The following is a 16,494-nucleotide window of genomic DNA, read 5'->3' as shown; positions in this document are numbered from 1 at the left end:
AGGATTAGGGAGCAATTGGAGGAACATGGCCAACAAGGATTTTGAGCATTCCCCATGCAAAGACCTGACAGTCAGAATGACCAGGTCCTCAGTCTCAGGAAATCAGCACTCTTCAATGCAGAGGAAGAGCAAGGAAGGCTGGGTAGAAGGAAGTCGGGGAGGCTCAATGGAAAGGGTAGAACTAACTCACAGACAACTCAAGCAGAACCACGAGTTAGCTGTGGATTCACTTCTGCTGTCCATGCTCCCTGAGTTGCAAGAGGGCTCCCTGCTCCAAGCTCCTGTCCCAGAATTGGGTATCATGTTAGGAAATCATGAGGAAAAAGAAGTCAGAAGACTGGACTCAAAGTGCAGTTAAGTTTATTTCAGAGAACCTGAGAAGAGCTTACACTAAGTGAGCATGCCTGTCTTACAGATTAGGAAATTTTCCCAAATGAGGACAGAGAAAGAAAGCGGCTATGTTAAGTAGCAGGAGACTAAACTCTACTTTGTAAGCAGGGTTGTTCTTTTTCAGTTTTGTTGTGTCTTCATAGTTCAAAATGCATGCAAAGTATTGCTGTCTTCACAATGTTTACACAAGCCTTGGGTTTGTCTTATGACCATTCCCTGGAATATCCCATATTGGGACAAGTTTCTTCAGGACTCTACAAGAGAAGTTAGAGTAAGATCCACTGAGCCATTTTGTTTTTCCACACCCTCTCTAACTTCCACCATCACCTGTTAGGTTCTTTTGGGGATACACAAAGTTTCACTATGTATATCTGGCTCTCCTGAAACTTACAGTGTAGTCCAGGCTGTCCTCAAATTGAAAAACCTATCCATTTATACCTTCCAAATATGGGGAAAAAAGGTACATGTCATTACATCCATCTTCTGCCATTTTGATCAAACTCTTGCATCAAGTTCTCCAATTACTTTGTTTATTTCTAAATATGAGTTGGTTTCTTTGTTTTTTTTTTCTTTTCTTCTACTTTCTTTCATTTTATTGCCACTATATTATGTATCCCACAAAATGCAAATTCACTTCATAGTCAATGTTGATCCTGAACTTCCGTCTCTATTTCCTCTATCTCCTGAGTACTAGATTTAAAGAAACAAACTAGCACAGCCATCTTATAAGCTTCTTCTCTTCAATTGATACGTATTTATTGGTCACCATATGGGACTTTGCTTTAAAATGCTCTGACCCCTGGAAGAGCAGGTGGGAGAGTTAGGATAAAATTAAGTGTGAATGTGGATGCCAGGACACATATGTGGAGGTCAAAGATAATTTTTTAGACTTGGTCTCTCCTTCCACCAGAGACCTAACTGTTAAGAAAGCTGGTCAAGTTTGCTTGGCAACCACTTTTTATCCACTAATACACCTTACCAAATGGAAATTGAGAAACAAGGATGAAAGTAAATACAGAGATATTCACTCTATTACTCTGTGTATTGTACCTATGTATAATTTCCCCATAATAAAAGTTAAAATAAAGGTAAATATAATTAGTGTATACACTACAGTCTTTTGAATGCACCTATCCCTGTCCCCATCCTGAATTTTAGATACATATGTCCTGAAATACAGTTCTATTTGCCATCTCAGGGAGTATACTTGCAATTGAAGTCTACATCAAATCATTTACACCACAGTCAAATTGCCTCCCTTAATAAACCAACACACAGAGTGTGTTTCTCTCTAGTGGTTCTGTCTCTGTAAATGTCAATACTATTAAGCAAGTTCCTCATACTGATATCTTGGGAGTTTTCCTTAGCTTCTCTAATTTCCCATCACATTCCATCAATAAATTCTTCCTGACTCTGACCTCTTCTCACCATCTTGCTGAGAACAGCCTTTCCTATCATTCTACCCTGAGCTTTTATAGAAGTCTTCTCAATGATATCCTCAATTTTATTCTTGTCTCCTCCATTATTGGCCAGAGGAGTTCATTTAAGAACATCACCATGGTTGTGGAGATGATACAGCATGTAAAAGTACCTTCTGGCAACAGGGACACCCTGAGTTTAGTCTCTGAATAACATATAGAATAAATACACAACTGAATTGCCTAAATTGAGAATACATATGTACCTACCTATCTACCTTCCTACCTATGTACACACACACACACACACACACACACACACACACACACACACACGACTGGAAACATGGCTTAGTAGTTTGGTGTGTACTACTCTTGTAGAGAACCCTAGGTATGATCCCGTTACTCATAGTAGTTAGTTCACAGTTAACTGTTTTCCAGCTTCAGGTGGTCTGACATCCTCTTGTGCCTCCCTGGTACCTGCAGACACATTCTCTCTCTCTGTCTCTCTCTCTCTGTCTCTCTCTCTCTCTGTCTCTCTCTCTCCCTCTCTCTCTCTTCCTCTCTCTCTCTCTCCCTCTCCCTCTCCCTCTCCCTCTCCCTCTCCCTCTCTCTCTCCCTCTCCCTTTCTCCCCCCTCTCTCCAATTAGTATGTGCCATATGTTTGGAACCACCACATTTCAACAGAATCATGTCAATTAAGTTGGAAATAATAATGCCCACCTAATTTGTCTGTGTCACAGAGCTTTACAATACCAAGAAACTTCCTACTTCCTCATAGTGGTAACTTGTTTCCTCAACTATGCACATATGAAATTTTACAAGGGCTGTTGACTAGTATACACATTAAACTAGTACATTTTTTAAAATGAGTGGTTGCTAGTTGTAATCACACATGGTTTTAATCCAGCACCCAGAAGGTTGAGGCAGGTGTGATACTTATTGGTTTTTGAGGCCAACCTTGGATACAATGAAAGATTTTATATTTTCATAGGAAAACAGAAATTCAATATATTAGGTAGGTCAATTTAAAAATGAGAACAATGGGGATGAAAGAGTGAAACTTTGGCCTGGAAAAAAGCTCAGCAGTTGAGGGCTGAGGTTGTTAACTTAGTTATGTTCTACAGTCTTCTGATCAATTCTAAGGACAGACGAAGCAGCTCACAGCTATCTGCAACTCTAATTTCAGAAAAATCAGACTATCTCTTAGAAATGCATTCAGGAAAAAAGCAATATACATAAAATTATAAGCAAATATTAAAAAAAACAGATATTACCTCTCAAGTTCTTTGCCAAAATTTCAATTTGTAGCGGGTAGAGTCATCGTTCATCAATACCTTCCCTGGAAATTTCAGAAGTGTTTGTTACCTCTGATTGCCACATTAGAATGTATAAACAGTCACTTAGCAGATTAAGCTATTTAAGACATTATGGGTCCCCAAACCACAGTGTAACAAGATCTCCATCCCAAAAAGCTGAACACAAATCTCATTTTATATAATATAAGGGATGTAAGAACGATGATGGCTCAGTCAGATAAGTGCTTTCATTCAAGCATCACAAACTGAGTATTTACTGCATGCTTCCCTTTTAAAAACGCAAAATATTGTAGTATAGCAGTAATCTGGTAATATCAGTGTTGCACTGTTGTGACAGGAAGGTCTATGGGACTCCACAGTAAAGCAGTGTAATCAACAGTGTGGTCCAGGTACATTGAGAGGCTTTTTTTGTAGTTGTCATCATCATTGCCATCGTCGTCGTCGACATCATCATCATCACTGTGTTGTCCAGCAGTCACACATTAAGTAAATAAATATAGTTTAAAATTCTACACTATATTAAAATGAGGTGGCAGCAAATGACTTTAATCTAAACACACTTGAGGCAGAGGCAGGCCTGCAGTAGAAAAACAGTTTCAGAACAGAAGACCTCACAGAGAAACTCTGTATGGAAAACAAAATGAATAAACAAAGAAAAAACCAAATTACATTCATTCATTCATGTACTTAAGTAGAAGAGAGCTGGAGAAATGGCTCAGCAGTCAAGAGTCTTTACTACTCTTGCACAGGACTAAAGTTCAGTTACTAGAATCCAAAACTGATAGCTTACAATCACCTGCAACCTCAGAGGATGCGATGCCCACCTCTGGTCTCTATGGCCACAACTCATATATGGGATCATGCTCACCCATATAGGGAAAAAACTAAGAAATTAAATTAAGTTCCACAAAGCTTCTTACTGGCACATTTTAAAACTGATTTCTTTTCATTGATATAGGACGATTTCCAATTAATTAGTGTTAAGTTTTTGAATACAAGAAATATTGATTTCATGAAAAGTATTGCCAAGAACTATAAGAATACTTACACATTTGGGATGGTTCAGGAAATTTAAAATCAGTGTGGCCATGTCTCAACTTAGGCTGCTTAGGGAGAATCTTAAATGCATGTGAGCTGACATACAAGGCTTTGTTATCCACATCCTAAAAATCAAGCAGTGAGAAATCAAATGGTGGGACTGTTGGGAACAGGATGTTTCTTTCATAAGCTTAGTGGTTTAGGTTGAATCATGGTATGAATGAGAATGTCCCCCTTTAGCTCACATATTTCAAAATGGGGTACCCAGTTGGGGTGTGCTTGGGTGTTATTAGTGGAGGTCAAGATGTGCTGTAAAAGCATATCACTGGGGTGGGCTTTAAGGGTTCACAGCCTTGCTTCACTTCTAGTTTCATCTCCTGCTACATGTTTGCAGTTGAGTTTGTGCCCTCTCACCTTCCTTCTCCTGATAACACCCATTTCTGCCATGATGAACTTTTATGACTTTGAAACTATGAGTCCCTATAAACTCTACCTAAGTTGCTTCTCACAATGCTGTTTTTATCAAAGCAGCAGAAAAATCACTCATACAGGCTGAGATCATCATATGCCCATGAGAGTTCATGAGCATGATGGCACATGCCTGCAATCTCAGCACTCAGAAGCATGGGACAAATAGCAAATTCTGCATCTAAATATGAAGTACAAGTCAATGTGGAGAAGGTTTGCAAGGGAAAACATTCATATGGCACTCCTTATCCAACCCCACAGCAAACCCTTCCGGGAATGAGCTGGCATCTTACCTCCATCACAGCCTTCTCAGTCTCAACAGATGGGACATAAGCTCCAGCTTTATTCATTTGAAACATCACTTCAATGTCATCCATACTTATTGTTTCTCCTAGCCATCAGAATCAAGGGTGGAAATTGAATCAAAATATAACTTTTTAAAATTAGATATTTTCCTTATTTAAATTTCAAATGTTATCTCCTTTCCTAATTTCCCCTTTGAAAGCTCCTATTCCCTCCCCCTTCCCCCCTGTTCATCAGTCTATCCACTCTCATTTTCTGGCCCTGGCTTTCTCCTATACTGGGGCATAGAACCTTCACAGGACCAAGGGCTTTTCCTTCTATTGATGGCCAACCTCTGCTACGTAAGCAGATAGAGCCATGAGTCCTACCATGTGTTTTCTTTGGTTGGTGCTTTTGTCCCAGGGGTCCCTGGAGGTACTGGTTGGCTCCTATTGTTGTTCCTCCTGTGAAGCTGCAAACCCCATTCAGCTGCTTGGTACTTTCTATAGCTCCTTTGTTGGGGACCCAGTACTCTGGTTAATGGATGGATGTGAGCATCAACTTCCATATTTCTCAGGCACTGGCAAAGCCTTTCAGGAGACAGCTATATCAGGCTCCAGTCAACAAGATCTTGCTGGCATCCACAACAGTGTGTACTTTTGGGGGCTGTTTATGGGATGGATTCCCAGGTGGGGCAATCTCAGTATGGTCATTCATTCATTCTCTGCTTCACACTGTGTCTCTGTACCTCCTTCTATGGGTATTTTGTTCCCCTTCCTGAGAAGGAAGGGGAACAAAAGTATCCACACTTTGGTCTCCCTTCTGGGCTCATAGCCACTTATCAATGAGTGCATATCATGTGTGTGTGTGTGTGTGTGTGTGTGTGTGTGTGTGTGTGTGTGTGTGTTTTGTGATTGGGGTACCCCACTTAGGATGATATCCTCCAGATAAATCCATTTTTCTAAGAATATCATAAATTCATTGTTTTTTTTATAGCTGCATACTCCTCCATTGTGTAAATATACCATATTTTTTGTATCCATTCCTCTGTTGAGGGACATCTGAGTTCTTTCCAGCTCATGGCTATTATAAATAAAGGCCGCTATGAACATAGTGAAGCATGTGTCCTAATGACATTTTGGAGCATATTTTGGGTATACTATGTCCGAACTGTTGAGGGACATAGCAGACCCCATGACAAAATAAATAAATAGGGTAGAGAAACAGAGAAACACATCAACTGTTAAACCAATGGATGTTCTTCTCAGCACTCACATGATGGCTCACAACTCTCTGTAACTGGAATTCCAGGGCATCAAACAGCTTCCTCTGCCTCATAGGAGTGCTGCATGCACAAGTTTCACAGATATACATGCAGGCAAAACATGTTCACAGGCAAAATAAGTAACAAATAAACCTCAAAACATCAACATAAATGAAAAAGATCATAAAAAATGAAAAGAAAAAGAATGAAAAGACATGTTACCAAGAAGATAGGAAAGGGCCAGCAGCATCATTTGTCTTTAGCAAAATACAAAGTGAAATATCTAAGTTCTGATTGATACCCAGACAGACCTCAAGGATACGGAAAAAGAGAAATAGTTGGGTCCTATTGGTGGAAATGTAACAATACAACCCCTGAATTACTTAGCAAATTGAAAACAAACCAAAAGCAAACCTGGGCCAGGTACAGTGACACAAAACTGAAATGTGTTGATTTGGAACTGAAGTAGGAGGATTGTCAGAAACAAAATGAATGACATGAAGTGTCTGAGGCACACAGAAGTGTCAGGAACCAACAAAGAGAGGCAGAAGACTAGCAGTTGATTGTTATGGGATGGTTCTGCCATGAACTGTACAGTTGACAGATTGGCTTCAACATGCAATGCCCAGGAGAATTTTATTTTAGGAAAGATAACTGCTATTAATATGCTTTCTCTAATATTATATATATCAAGCACTAGGTATTAGTCCACCCTTTTGAGGAGATTTCTGCAGAACTACAAAGATACACTGTCTTGTAGTGATGCTATATAGACAAGTAAATGTTTTCTTAATTATTAATAATAAGCTTGTAAGAACTGCTAAAATTATATTAGTAATTGTTAAGCTCTTTTATAATAGGACTGCTATTAAGTCATCTCTGATAATCAAAACTGCAATGAGAATCCTGCCAGTCTTTAAGTGTTATAATTTAATTGCTTCTGAGATAGTAAGCATGCATCTGTGACTTAGACCACACTCTAAGAGGTTGTAAAATCGTTAACCAAAGGTCATTAAAAGTGAACTAAAAAGACAGCATTTTCAACAAATGGTGCTGGCACAACTGGCTGTTATCATGTAGAAGATTGCGAATTGATCCATTACTATCTCCTTGTACTAAGATCAAATCTAAGTGGATTAAGGAACTCCACATAAAACCAGAGACACTGAAACTTATAGAGGAGAAAGTAGGGAAAAGCCTCGAAGATATGGGTACAGGGGAAAAATTCCTGAATAGAACAGCAATGGCTTGTGCTGTAAGATCGAGAATCGATTAATGGGACCTCATAAAATTGCAAAGCTTCTGCAAAGCAAAAGACACCATCAATAAGACAAAAAGACCACCAACAGATTGGGAAAAGATCTTTACCTATCCCAAATCAGACAGGGGACTAATATCCAATATATATAAAGAACTCAAGAAGGTAGACTCCATAAAATCAAATAACCCCATTAAAAATGGGGCTCAGAACTGAACAAAGATTTCTCACCCGAGGAATACCAAATGGCAGAGAAGCACCTGAAAAAATGTTCAACATCCTTAATCATCAGGGAAATGCAAATCAAAACAACCCTGAGATTCCACCTCACACCAGTCAGAATGGCTAATATCAAAAATTCAGGTGACAGCAGATGCTGGCGAGGATGTGGAGAAAGAGGAAAACTCCTCCATTGTTGGTGGGATTGCAAGCTTGTACAACCACTCTGGAAATCAGTCTGGCAGTTCCTCAGAAAATTGGACATAATACTACCGGAAGATCCAGCAATACCTCTTCTGGGCATATATCCAGAAGATGTCCCAACCGGTAAGAAGGACACATGCTCCACTATGTTCATAGCAGCCTTATTTATAATAGCCAGAAGCTGGAAAGAACTCAGATGCCCCTCAACAGAGGAATGGATACAGAAAATGTGGTACATTTACACAATGGAGTACTACTCAGCTATTAAAAAGAATGAATTTATGAAATTCCTAGGCAAATGGATGGACCTGGAGGGCATCATCCTGAGTGAGGTAACCCAATCACAAAGGAACTCTCACAATATGTTCTCACTGATAAGTGGATATTAGCCCAGAAACTTAGGATACCCAAGATATAAGATACAATTTGCTAAACACATTAAACTCAAGAAAACAAAGACCAAAGTGTGGACACTTTGCCCCTTCTTAGAATAGGAAACAAAACATCCATGGAAGGAGTCACAGAGACAAAATTTGGAAGTGTTACGAAAGGATGGACCATCTAGTCATTGCCATATCCAGAGATCCATCCCATGATCAGCTTCCAAATGCTGACACCATTGCATACACTAGCAAGATTTTTCTGAAAGGACCCAGATATAGCTGTCTCTTGTGAGACTATGCCAGGGCCTAGCAGACACAGAAGTGGATGCTCACAGTCATCTATTTAATGGACCACAGGGCTCCCAATGGAGGAACTAGAAAAAGCACCCAAGGAACTAAAGGGAACTGCAACCCTATAGGTGGAACAACAATATGAACTAAGCAGTACCCCAGAGCTCTTGTCTCTAGCTGCATATGTATCAAAAGATGGCCTAGTCGGCCATCACTGCAAAGAGAGGCCCATTGGACTTGCAAACTTTATATGCCCCAGTACAGGGGAACGCCAGGGCCAAAAAGGGGGAGTGGGTCGGTAGGGGAGTGGTGGTGGGTGGGTATGGGGGACTTTTGGTATAGCATTGGAAATGTAAATGAGCTAAATACCTAATAAAAAATGGAAAAAAAACAGACAAAGAAAAAAAAAGTGAACTAAAGATTTACTATAGGTGAAAGGACAGGAGATAATATATTGCCTGCGTTTATCTATACAAAACTTAACTCACTACTTAGTCAAAAAAGTTATTGTATTTAACCCTCTAAGAATATGTAAAACTCATGAAAGATGTTGAGTATTTAGCCAGATGTACATGTAAATATTCTGTGTTGTAAACTTCTCATACAATTTATGATTTGAATTTATGCATAAACTTGTGATGAATTTTTACCATGTGATGATATATTCTGAAAGGTGTATAGGTGCTGAGGAAAGTGAAAAGAGAGAACACTTTAAGGCACTTTTCACTCTTTCTTAGAGAACGTTCATAGGAAACTTTTAGGAACATAGAAATAAAAGCTAAAATCAGTTTTCAACATGTCCCTTTTTTAACTGCAACTTCAACTAGCAAGCTTGGAGTTGGAGCCACACAGTTCCTGAAGAGATAAAAACAATGGCTACTTTACTTAATCCCCTGCAATTTTACCATGAAGTACTAAAAAGTTTTATGCCTCAGAAGAACTCAGAAGGCAGATCACCTACTGAAGCATAGTGACTTAGACTTATGATAAATAAACATTATTATACAAGAACCCTAAACATCCTCTAAAACCAATTCTCACACAGCAATGCTCTTCTGCTCTGCTACCTCAAAAAGAACCAATAAGAAAGAAAAACAGGACTGGACCCCAACACAGAAGCAAAGGCTAAAAATGAAAAAAAAAAACTCCCCTGTTTTTCAGATCCTGATAGAGTAAGCTGTAGTATTTTATAATCAACTAGAGCTAACAGGATCTACACCACTATAATCTAGTTTCATGGAGGAAAAATATAGTTACACGAGCCACTGATAAAAATTATGAGCTGCCCTTTTCTGTCTGTTCAAAACAGAATACAAAATGCAAAATAAATAAGGTCAGGTAACTTCTGTGAACTATGATACAAATATCCCTGTCCTGCTGGAATATCATCAGCTCTCTCTTAAAGAATCTACCTGCTCCCTTTCTGTCTATATGTCTATGCATCGATTAAATGTTTGCCAGTTTTAGTCTGCTGAATATTTTTACTTCAGCACAAGGATCTGGACATTCCCAGAACAATGTAACTCTGTGAGCCACAGAATCTAACTCACATTCCCATTTAGTCTGACCCTAGTAACCCTGGAGACTAATACAGCCTCATAAGACTGTCCATCTCATCAGACTCAAATTCAACTCTGTGGTTTCCTTAACCCACTCCAAAAATATTACCCTCAAACTGCTTTTGTCAACACTAATACACATGGATGAGTCCAATTATCAACTCCCAATATGCTCATAACAGATCTATCTATGTGAGGTGGCAAGATCTGCTCTCTTCTATTCTGTTGTTTGTGATGGTGGCATATACTGTTGGTTGGTTGGATGGTTTGTTGTTTTTGAGATGGATTATCACTCAAAATTGTTCAGGAATTCACTACGATCTCACTAGTAAGTAGATAATCTACCCTGGCATTTAACTAACAGCCAAGTTTAAGGGTCTACCTTCCCAGGCCTCCCCAGCCCTGAGGCTGCAAGTGTTAGATATCATTCTTGGCATGATTCCTTCTTTTGGAACATTTTCTTCAGTGGCATCCAGGACACTGAACTGTCATAACCACCCTACACCCCTCAGGATGTTACCTCACTATCTCTCTTCGACTATTTCCTGGTCATACAGTCCACCAACAGACGATGAGGTGCCCTGTTTATAAAATATTGACATCAGGACTAACCTTACCACATGACAAGACTTTGACAAGAGACAAGTGTTTCTGAACCAAAATTCCCCAACTGTGCAAACACCTCTGAATCACCTTCCAGTTTTGTGAAAACAATATCAGTTATAAAATGCAAAACCTTTGTTTGATCACATGCTTGTGATCCCAGCCCTCCAGAGGTGGGGTACAGGGATCCTGAGTTCAAAGTCAGCACAGACTCCACACTGAGCATTATAAACTATATGTAATCCCACAACTTGGTAAGTAGAAGGAGAATAAGTAGTTCAAGCATGCCTATCCAAAATTGGACTTGTGGCTCCTGTAATGTCAGAACTCATAAGGTGGAAGCAAGAGGATCACTGGGGATTTGAGGCTAGTCTGTAATATAAGTTGAGAACAACACTGCCTTGACTAGACAGTTAGAGAGACTCTGTCTTAAAATAAAATAATAAAGGAAGAAAAACAAAACAGGGAAAAGGAAAATGAAAAATGTTCCTCTGTGGCTATATAATAAGATAAAGGACAACCTGGGCAACATTAGACACTATCTCCAAAAATCAAATCAAACAGGCATAATAAATGTGACAGTAATCTTAGTACTTATCAAGCAGAGGTAAAAGGATTAGGAGTTCAAGGGAATCGATGGCTCATGGAAAATTCTAGGTTATCATTGGCTATATTGGATTAAAGAAGGCAATAGTTAAGGTTTCTATGCTACTACTATGGGAAAAGACACCTGCTGCCAAGTATAATGTTCTGAGTTTGATCACCATAAACAACATAGAAAAAGAAAAGACTTGTATCACAAATATCGTCCTCTGAGATACACATATGCTGACCTACACACACACACACACACACACACACACACACACTCTTTAAGTAGGGCCAAAAACTGAATAAAATTTTTGTTTGTTATAGGGTCTGGCTGTGTCTTTCTGTTTGGCCTGGCTGAAACCGTGATCCTCTTGCTTCTGCCTCTCTAATGCTAGAATGACTGGTTTGTGACACTTTGTTTGTTGTAAAACAATAATCTCTTCTCTCCCTCTCTCTCTCCCTTCCATTCCTCTCTCTGTCTCTCTGTCTTCCTGCCTATGTGTCTCTATTAGTCTCTGTCTGTCTCTGTCTCTGTCTCTGTCTTTCTCTGTCTCTGTCTGTCTGTCTGTCTGTCTGTCTGTCTGTCTGTCTGTCTGTCTCACACACACAGTGAGCACACATCAAATATGTTCACCCTCCAAACTACACCATCTGGTACAACAAATTCACTTTCTAACTGTTAAAGCCAAAAGCTATGGTGTCACCTCTACCTCCTACATCTCTCAGGGACATCTAAATCCCTTGATGCCACTCTCATATATGTCAAAGTTCCACCACTTCACTTCCCCACACTTCATGTTACCACACAGCTATGACTATGCAGCTCTGACTCACAAGCATCTCTGGGGCTTAAGTCTGCAGTGTCCCCTTGAAGCACCTGTGATGTCTACAATCTATTCCCAACACAGCAAATATAAAAATAAGGAAACTAGTGGAACATGAAAGACAGGGTCTGATGCCTTAATCATAAACCCTGATCCTATAAGGTCTCATTCTACTTTTCATACAATTCATAGAATTTCCCTGGCACTGATCTCTCTTTACTGAATTACAAGAGAAAGAAACAATTAACTAGCTACAGGATAAAGCTAGAGAGTCTCAGGACAAACAGACCACTGACCTGAATCTTGCACAAGGTATCGTTATTTTTTCTTCGAATTTTTTTATTAGGTACTTTCTTCATGTACATTTCAAATGCTATCCCAAAAGTCCCGTATACCCTCCCCCCCTCTGCTCCCCTAACTACCCATTTCCACGTCTTGGCCCTAGTGTTCCCTTGTACTGGGGCATATAAAGTTTGTAAGACCAAGGGGCTTCTCTTCCCAATGATGGCTGACTAGGCCATCTTCTGCTACATATGCACCTAGAGACACAAGCTCTGGGGTCACTGGTTAGTTCATATTGTTGTTCCACCTATAGGGTTGCAGATCACTTCAGCTCCTTGGGTACTTTCTCTATCTCCTCCATTGCGGGCCCTATGTTCCATCCAATAGCTGACTGTGAGCATCCACTTCTGTGTTTGTCAGGCACTAGCATAGCCTCACAAGAGACAGCTATATCAGGGTCCTTTCAGCAAAATCTTACTGGTATATGCAGTAGTGTCTGTGTTTGGTGGCTGATTATGGGATGGACCCCCAGATGGGGCAGTCTCTGGATGGTCCATTCTTTCCTCTCAGCTTCAAACTTTTTCTTTGTAACTTATTTACACAATGGAGTACTACTCAGCTATTAAAATCAATGAATTTATGAAATTCCTAGGCAAATGGATGGATATGGAGGGTATCATCCTGAGTGAGGTAACCCAATCACAAAAGAACTCACATGGTATGCACTCACTGATAAGTAGATATTAGCCCAGAAACTTAGAATACCCAAGATACAATTTGCAAAACACATGGAACTCAAGAAGAAGGAAGACCAAAGTGTGGACACTTTGCCCCTTCTTAGAAATGGGCACAAGGTATCTTTTTTTTTTAACCAGGAAATGGATCTACTTTATTCTTATTTATTTATTTATTTATTTATTTATTTATTTATTTATTTTTCCATTTTTTATTAGGTATTTAGCTCATTTACATTTCCAATGCTATACCAAAAGTCCCCCATACCCATCTTTTAAGAAGATTTTTCCTCAGTTCTTCCCCAAACTCTTTGACAACTCTTCCAGAGATTGGTCTTACATTTGTTTATGGGTCTCTGAGGAGGTGGGGGGACTAGTCAGGATTTAAAGTAAATAAATTAGTAATTAATGGGAAGAAAACATTATTTAGGAAAATTATATTCACAGATAATAATTCAGTTCCCTGAAGAACCTGAGAAAAAAATCTGTTGCTGTCTCTGCTGACAAGCAGACTGAATTCCCTGTAATCTCTGTGCTCTATCACTCAATCCCTTTCTCTCTAAAGACAACTTCTCCCTAGAGCTCACAGAGAAAGCCTTTGTTTCACAGAACAAGAGAAGGGGCTGTATGAACAGCTAGTGTCACCAATAGAAAGGTACTTTTGCTTCATTTTTTATTTTAACTAATATATATTGTTATTTATGGATCTCCCCATGTAGTTTTGGCTGACCCAAAACTTGTCATGTAGATCACACAGGCCTTGAACTTACAAATATCCTCCTGCCTCTGCTTCCAGAATGCTGGTGAATTACTTTTCTATATTAGCTCTCTACAGGTTCCAACTACAAAAATGGGCTCAGAACAACTCTTTATACAAGCACATATGCTCATTTTGCAACCCATCTCCTCACAAGTTCCTAGTAAAATTGTAAGTCCTTACACTAGTCTTAAAAGCCCTGACATATGTCTATACCCTCTCTTCTCTTGTTCCCTCTGCCCCTGCTAAACTGATCCGAATACTTATTATTTTTTTTTCTTTCCATTTTTTATTAGGTATTTAGCTCATTTACATTTCCAATGCTATACCAAAAGTCCCCCATACCCACCCACCCCCACTCCCCTACCCGCCCACTCCCCCTTTTTGGCCCTGGCATTCCCCTGTTCTGGGGCATATAAAGTTTGCGTGTCAAATGGGCCTCTCTTTCCAGTGATGGCAGACTAGGCCATCTTTTGATACATATGCAGCTAGAGTCAAGAGCTCCGAGGTACTGGTTAGTTCATAATGTTGATCCACCTATAGGGTTGCAGATCCCTTTAGCTCCTTGGGTACTTTCTCTAGCTCCTCCATTGGGAGCCCTGTGATCCATCCATTAGCTGACTGTGAGCATCCACTTCTGTGTTTGCTAGGCCCCGGCATAGTCTCACAAGAGACAGCTACATCTGGGTCCTTTCAGCAAAATCTTGCTAGTGTATGCAATGGTGTCAGCATTTGGATGCTGATTATGGGGTGGATCCCTGGATATGGCAGTCTCTACATGGTCCATCCTTTCATCTCAGCTCCAAACTTTGTCTCTGTAACTCCTTCCAAGGGTGTTTTGTTCCCACTTCTAAGGAGGGGCATAGTGTCCACACTTCAGTCTTCATTTTTCTTGAGTTTCATGTGTTTAGGAAATTGTATCTTATATCTTGGGTATCCTAGGTTTTGGGCTAATATCCACTTATCAGTGAGTACATATTGTGTGAGTTCCTTTGTGAATGTGTTACCTCACTCAGGATGATGCCCTCCAGGTCCATCCATTTGCCTAGGAATTTCATAAATTCATTCTTTTTAATAGCTGAGTAGTACTCCATTGTGTAGATGTACCACATTTTCTGTATCCATTCCTCTGTTGAGGGGCATCTGGGTTCTTTCCAGCTTCTGGCTATTATAAATAAGGCTGCTATGAACATAGTGGAGCATGTGTCCTTCTTACCATTTGGGGCATCTTCTGGATATATGCCCAGGAGAGGTATTGCTGGATCCTCCGGTAGTACTATGTCCAATTTTCTGAGGAACCGCCAGACGGATTTCCAGAGTGGTTGTACAAACCTGCAATCCCACCAACAATGGAGGAGTGTTCCTCTTTCTCCACATCCTCGCCAGCATCTGCTGTCACCTGAATTTTTGATCTTAGACATTCTGACTGGTGTGAGGTGGAATCTCAGGGTTGTTTGATCCGAATACTTATATAGCATCATACATCCATATGGAATCTTCCCTTATCTACTTCACCTCTACTTAGGCATTGTTCTCCTGGTACATGCTGTCATAACCTTGCTCTCTACAAACACAAGTTCACATCTCAGTTTCTATCCTTTCCACGTGCTATGTTTGTCTCTACTGCACCCGCAGCTGTTTGACTTTTCCTTCATTTCCATAGAGTATGTTTCCCCACTGGAAAGCATGTTCCAGAAGGGGGAAAAGTCAATATGCTTCATGCTCAAATGGAGCAGATGCAGTGTGGTAATGGTATGAAAGACACGAAAGTGCCTGGTAGATCTCTATTCACATGTGAAGGAATGAATGCCTGCGTGTGCTGCCCAGCTCTGCAGAGACAGCCTAGTCTGACTGTGAGATACACAAAGATGATGCCACAGATGCTAGGATTTTAATAAAGATAGCATGAACCCCAGCAATGCACAGTTCTCCATGATTACTCACCAGAGACACCTGGCAACTTTCCCTGCAGTACAGAGAAGTTTCCAAATCCCAAATACTGTTGAGTACAGCTCTTGATTTGCAGATGTTAAACCCAGGCAGAAAAGGCAGATGATTGCCTGCCATATTCTCATCTACCCCTCACTCACCTTTCAGATGCAAGAACACAAAAGTTATTTGCCATGATTCTAGCTGTAGATCTTGAGGACCTAGTGACCTGGCATCACAACACCAGGACAGAAGACAGACAGACAGCAGCCACAGGGATCGAGGTAACACCATCTTAGCTCAGTGATACCAACAAATGTTTCCACCCCTGGCTGGCAATCAGAATGCCTTACAGGACACATGTGACCACAACCCTACTGGGTGATACAGTCTGAGAATTCCCTGCAGCAATATCATTACTGACATGTATCTATTTTGTTTTTACAACAGAACATAAAGTACTCTTTTGTTCTTTAAACAACATTAAAGGTTCCCATTTTATTTTAATGGATTTACATCATAAACACTGTCACCACTCTAACTTCCCCCTCAAAGATTACCTCCCCATCCCTACTACCCTTATCTGTTCAGAGTATGCTACATTGTATTTCCCCCACCATGGGTCATCAAATCTCTTCAGGGTTATGTTCAGCCTCTCCCACTGCAGCCAGAAAATGCAGC

General features: G+C 40.1%; 1 protein-coding gene across 1 annotated transcript; it reads right to left on the bottom strand.

Annotated features, from left to right (window-relative positions):
• Window positions 1-338: 338 nt before the first annotated feature.
• On the bottom strand, window positions 339-16,215 carry 9530002B09Rik (RIKEN cDNA 9530002B09 gene). The gene is made up of 5 exons (NM_023865.3): window positions 15,975-16,215; window positions 4,927-5,024; window positions 4,176-4,290; window positions 3,086-3,150; window positions 339-644 (listed from the first exon to the last, which is right to left on the bottom strand). The coding sequence occupies exons 1-4, from the start codon at window positions 16,105-16,107 to the stop codon at window positions 3,089-3,091; spliced, it is 408 nt and encodes a 135-aa protein (NP_076354.1). The 5' UTR covers window positions 16,108-16,215; the 3' UTR covers window positions 339-644; window positions 3,086-3,088.
• Window positions 16,216-16,494: the final 279 nt, after the last annotated feature.

The sequence above is a fragment of the Mus musculus genome, chromosome 4, assembly GCF_000001635.26.
Source record: "Mus musculus strain C57BL/6J chromosome 4, GRCm38.p6 C57BL/6J".
Lineage (NCBI taxonomy): Eukaryota > Metazoa > Chordata > Mammalia > Rodentia > Muridae > Mus > Mus musculus.
This window is presented reverse-complemented; position numbering and strand designations above follow the sequence as displayed.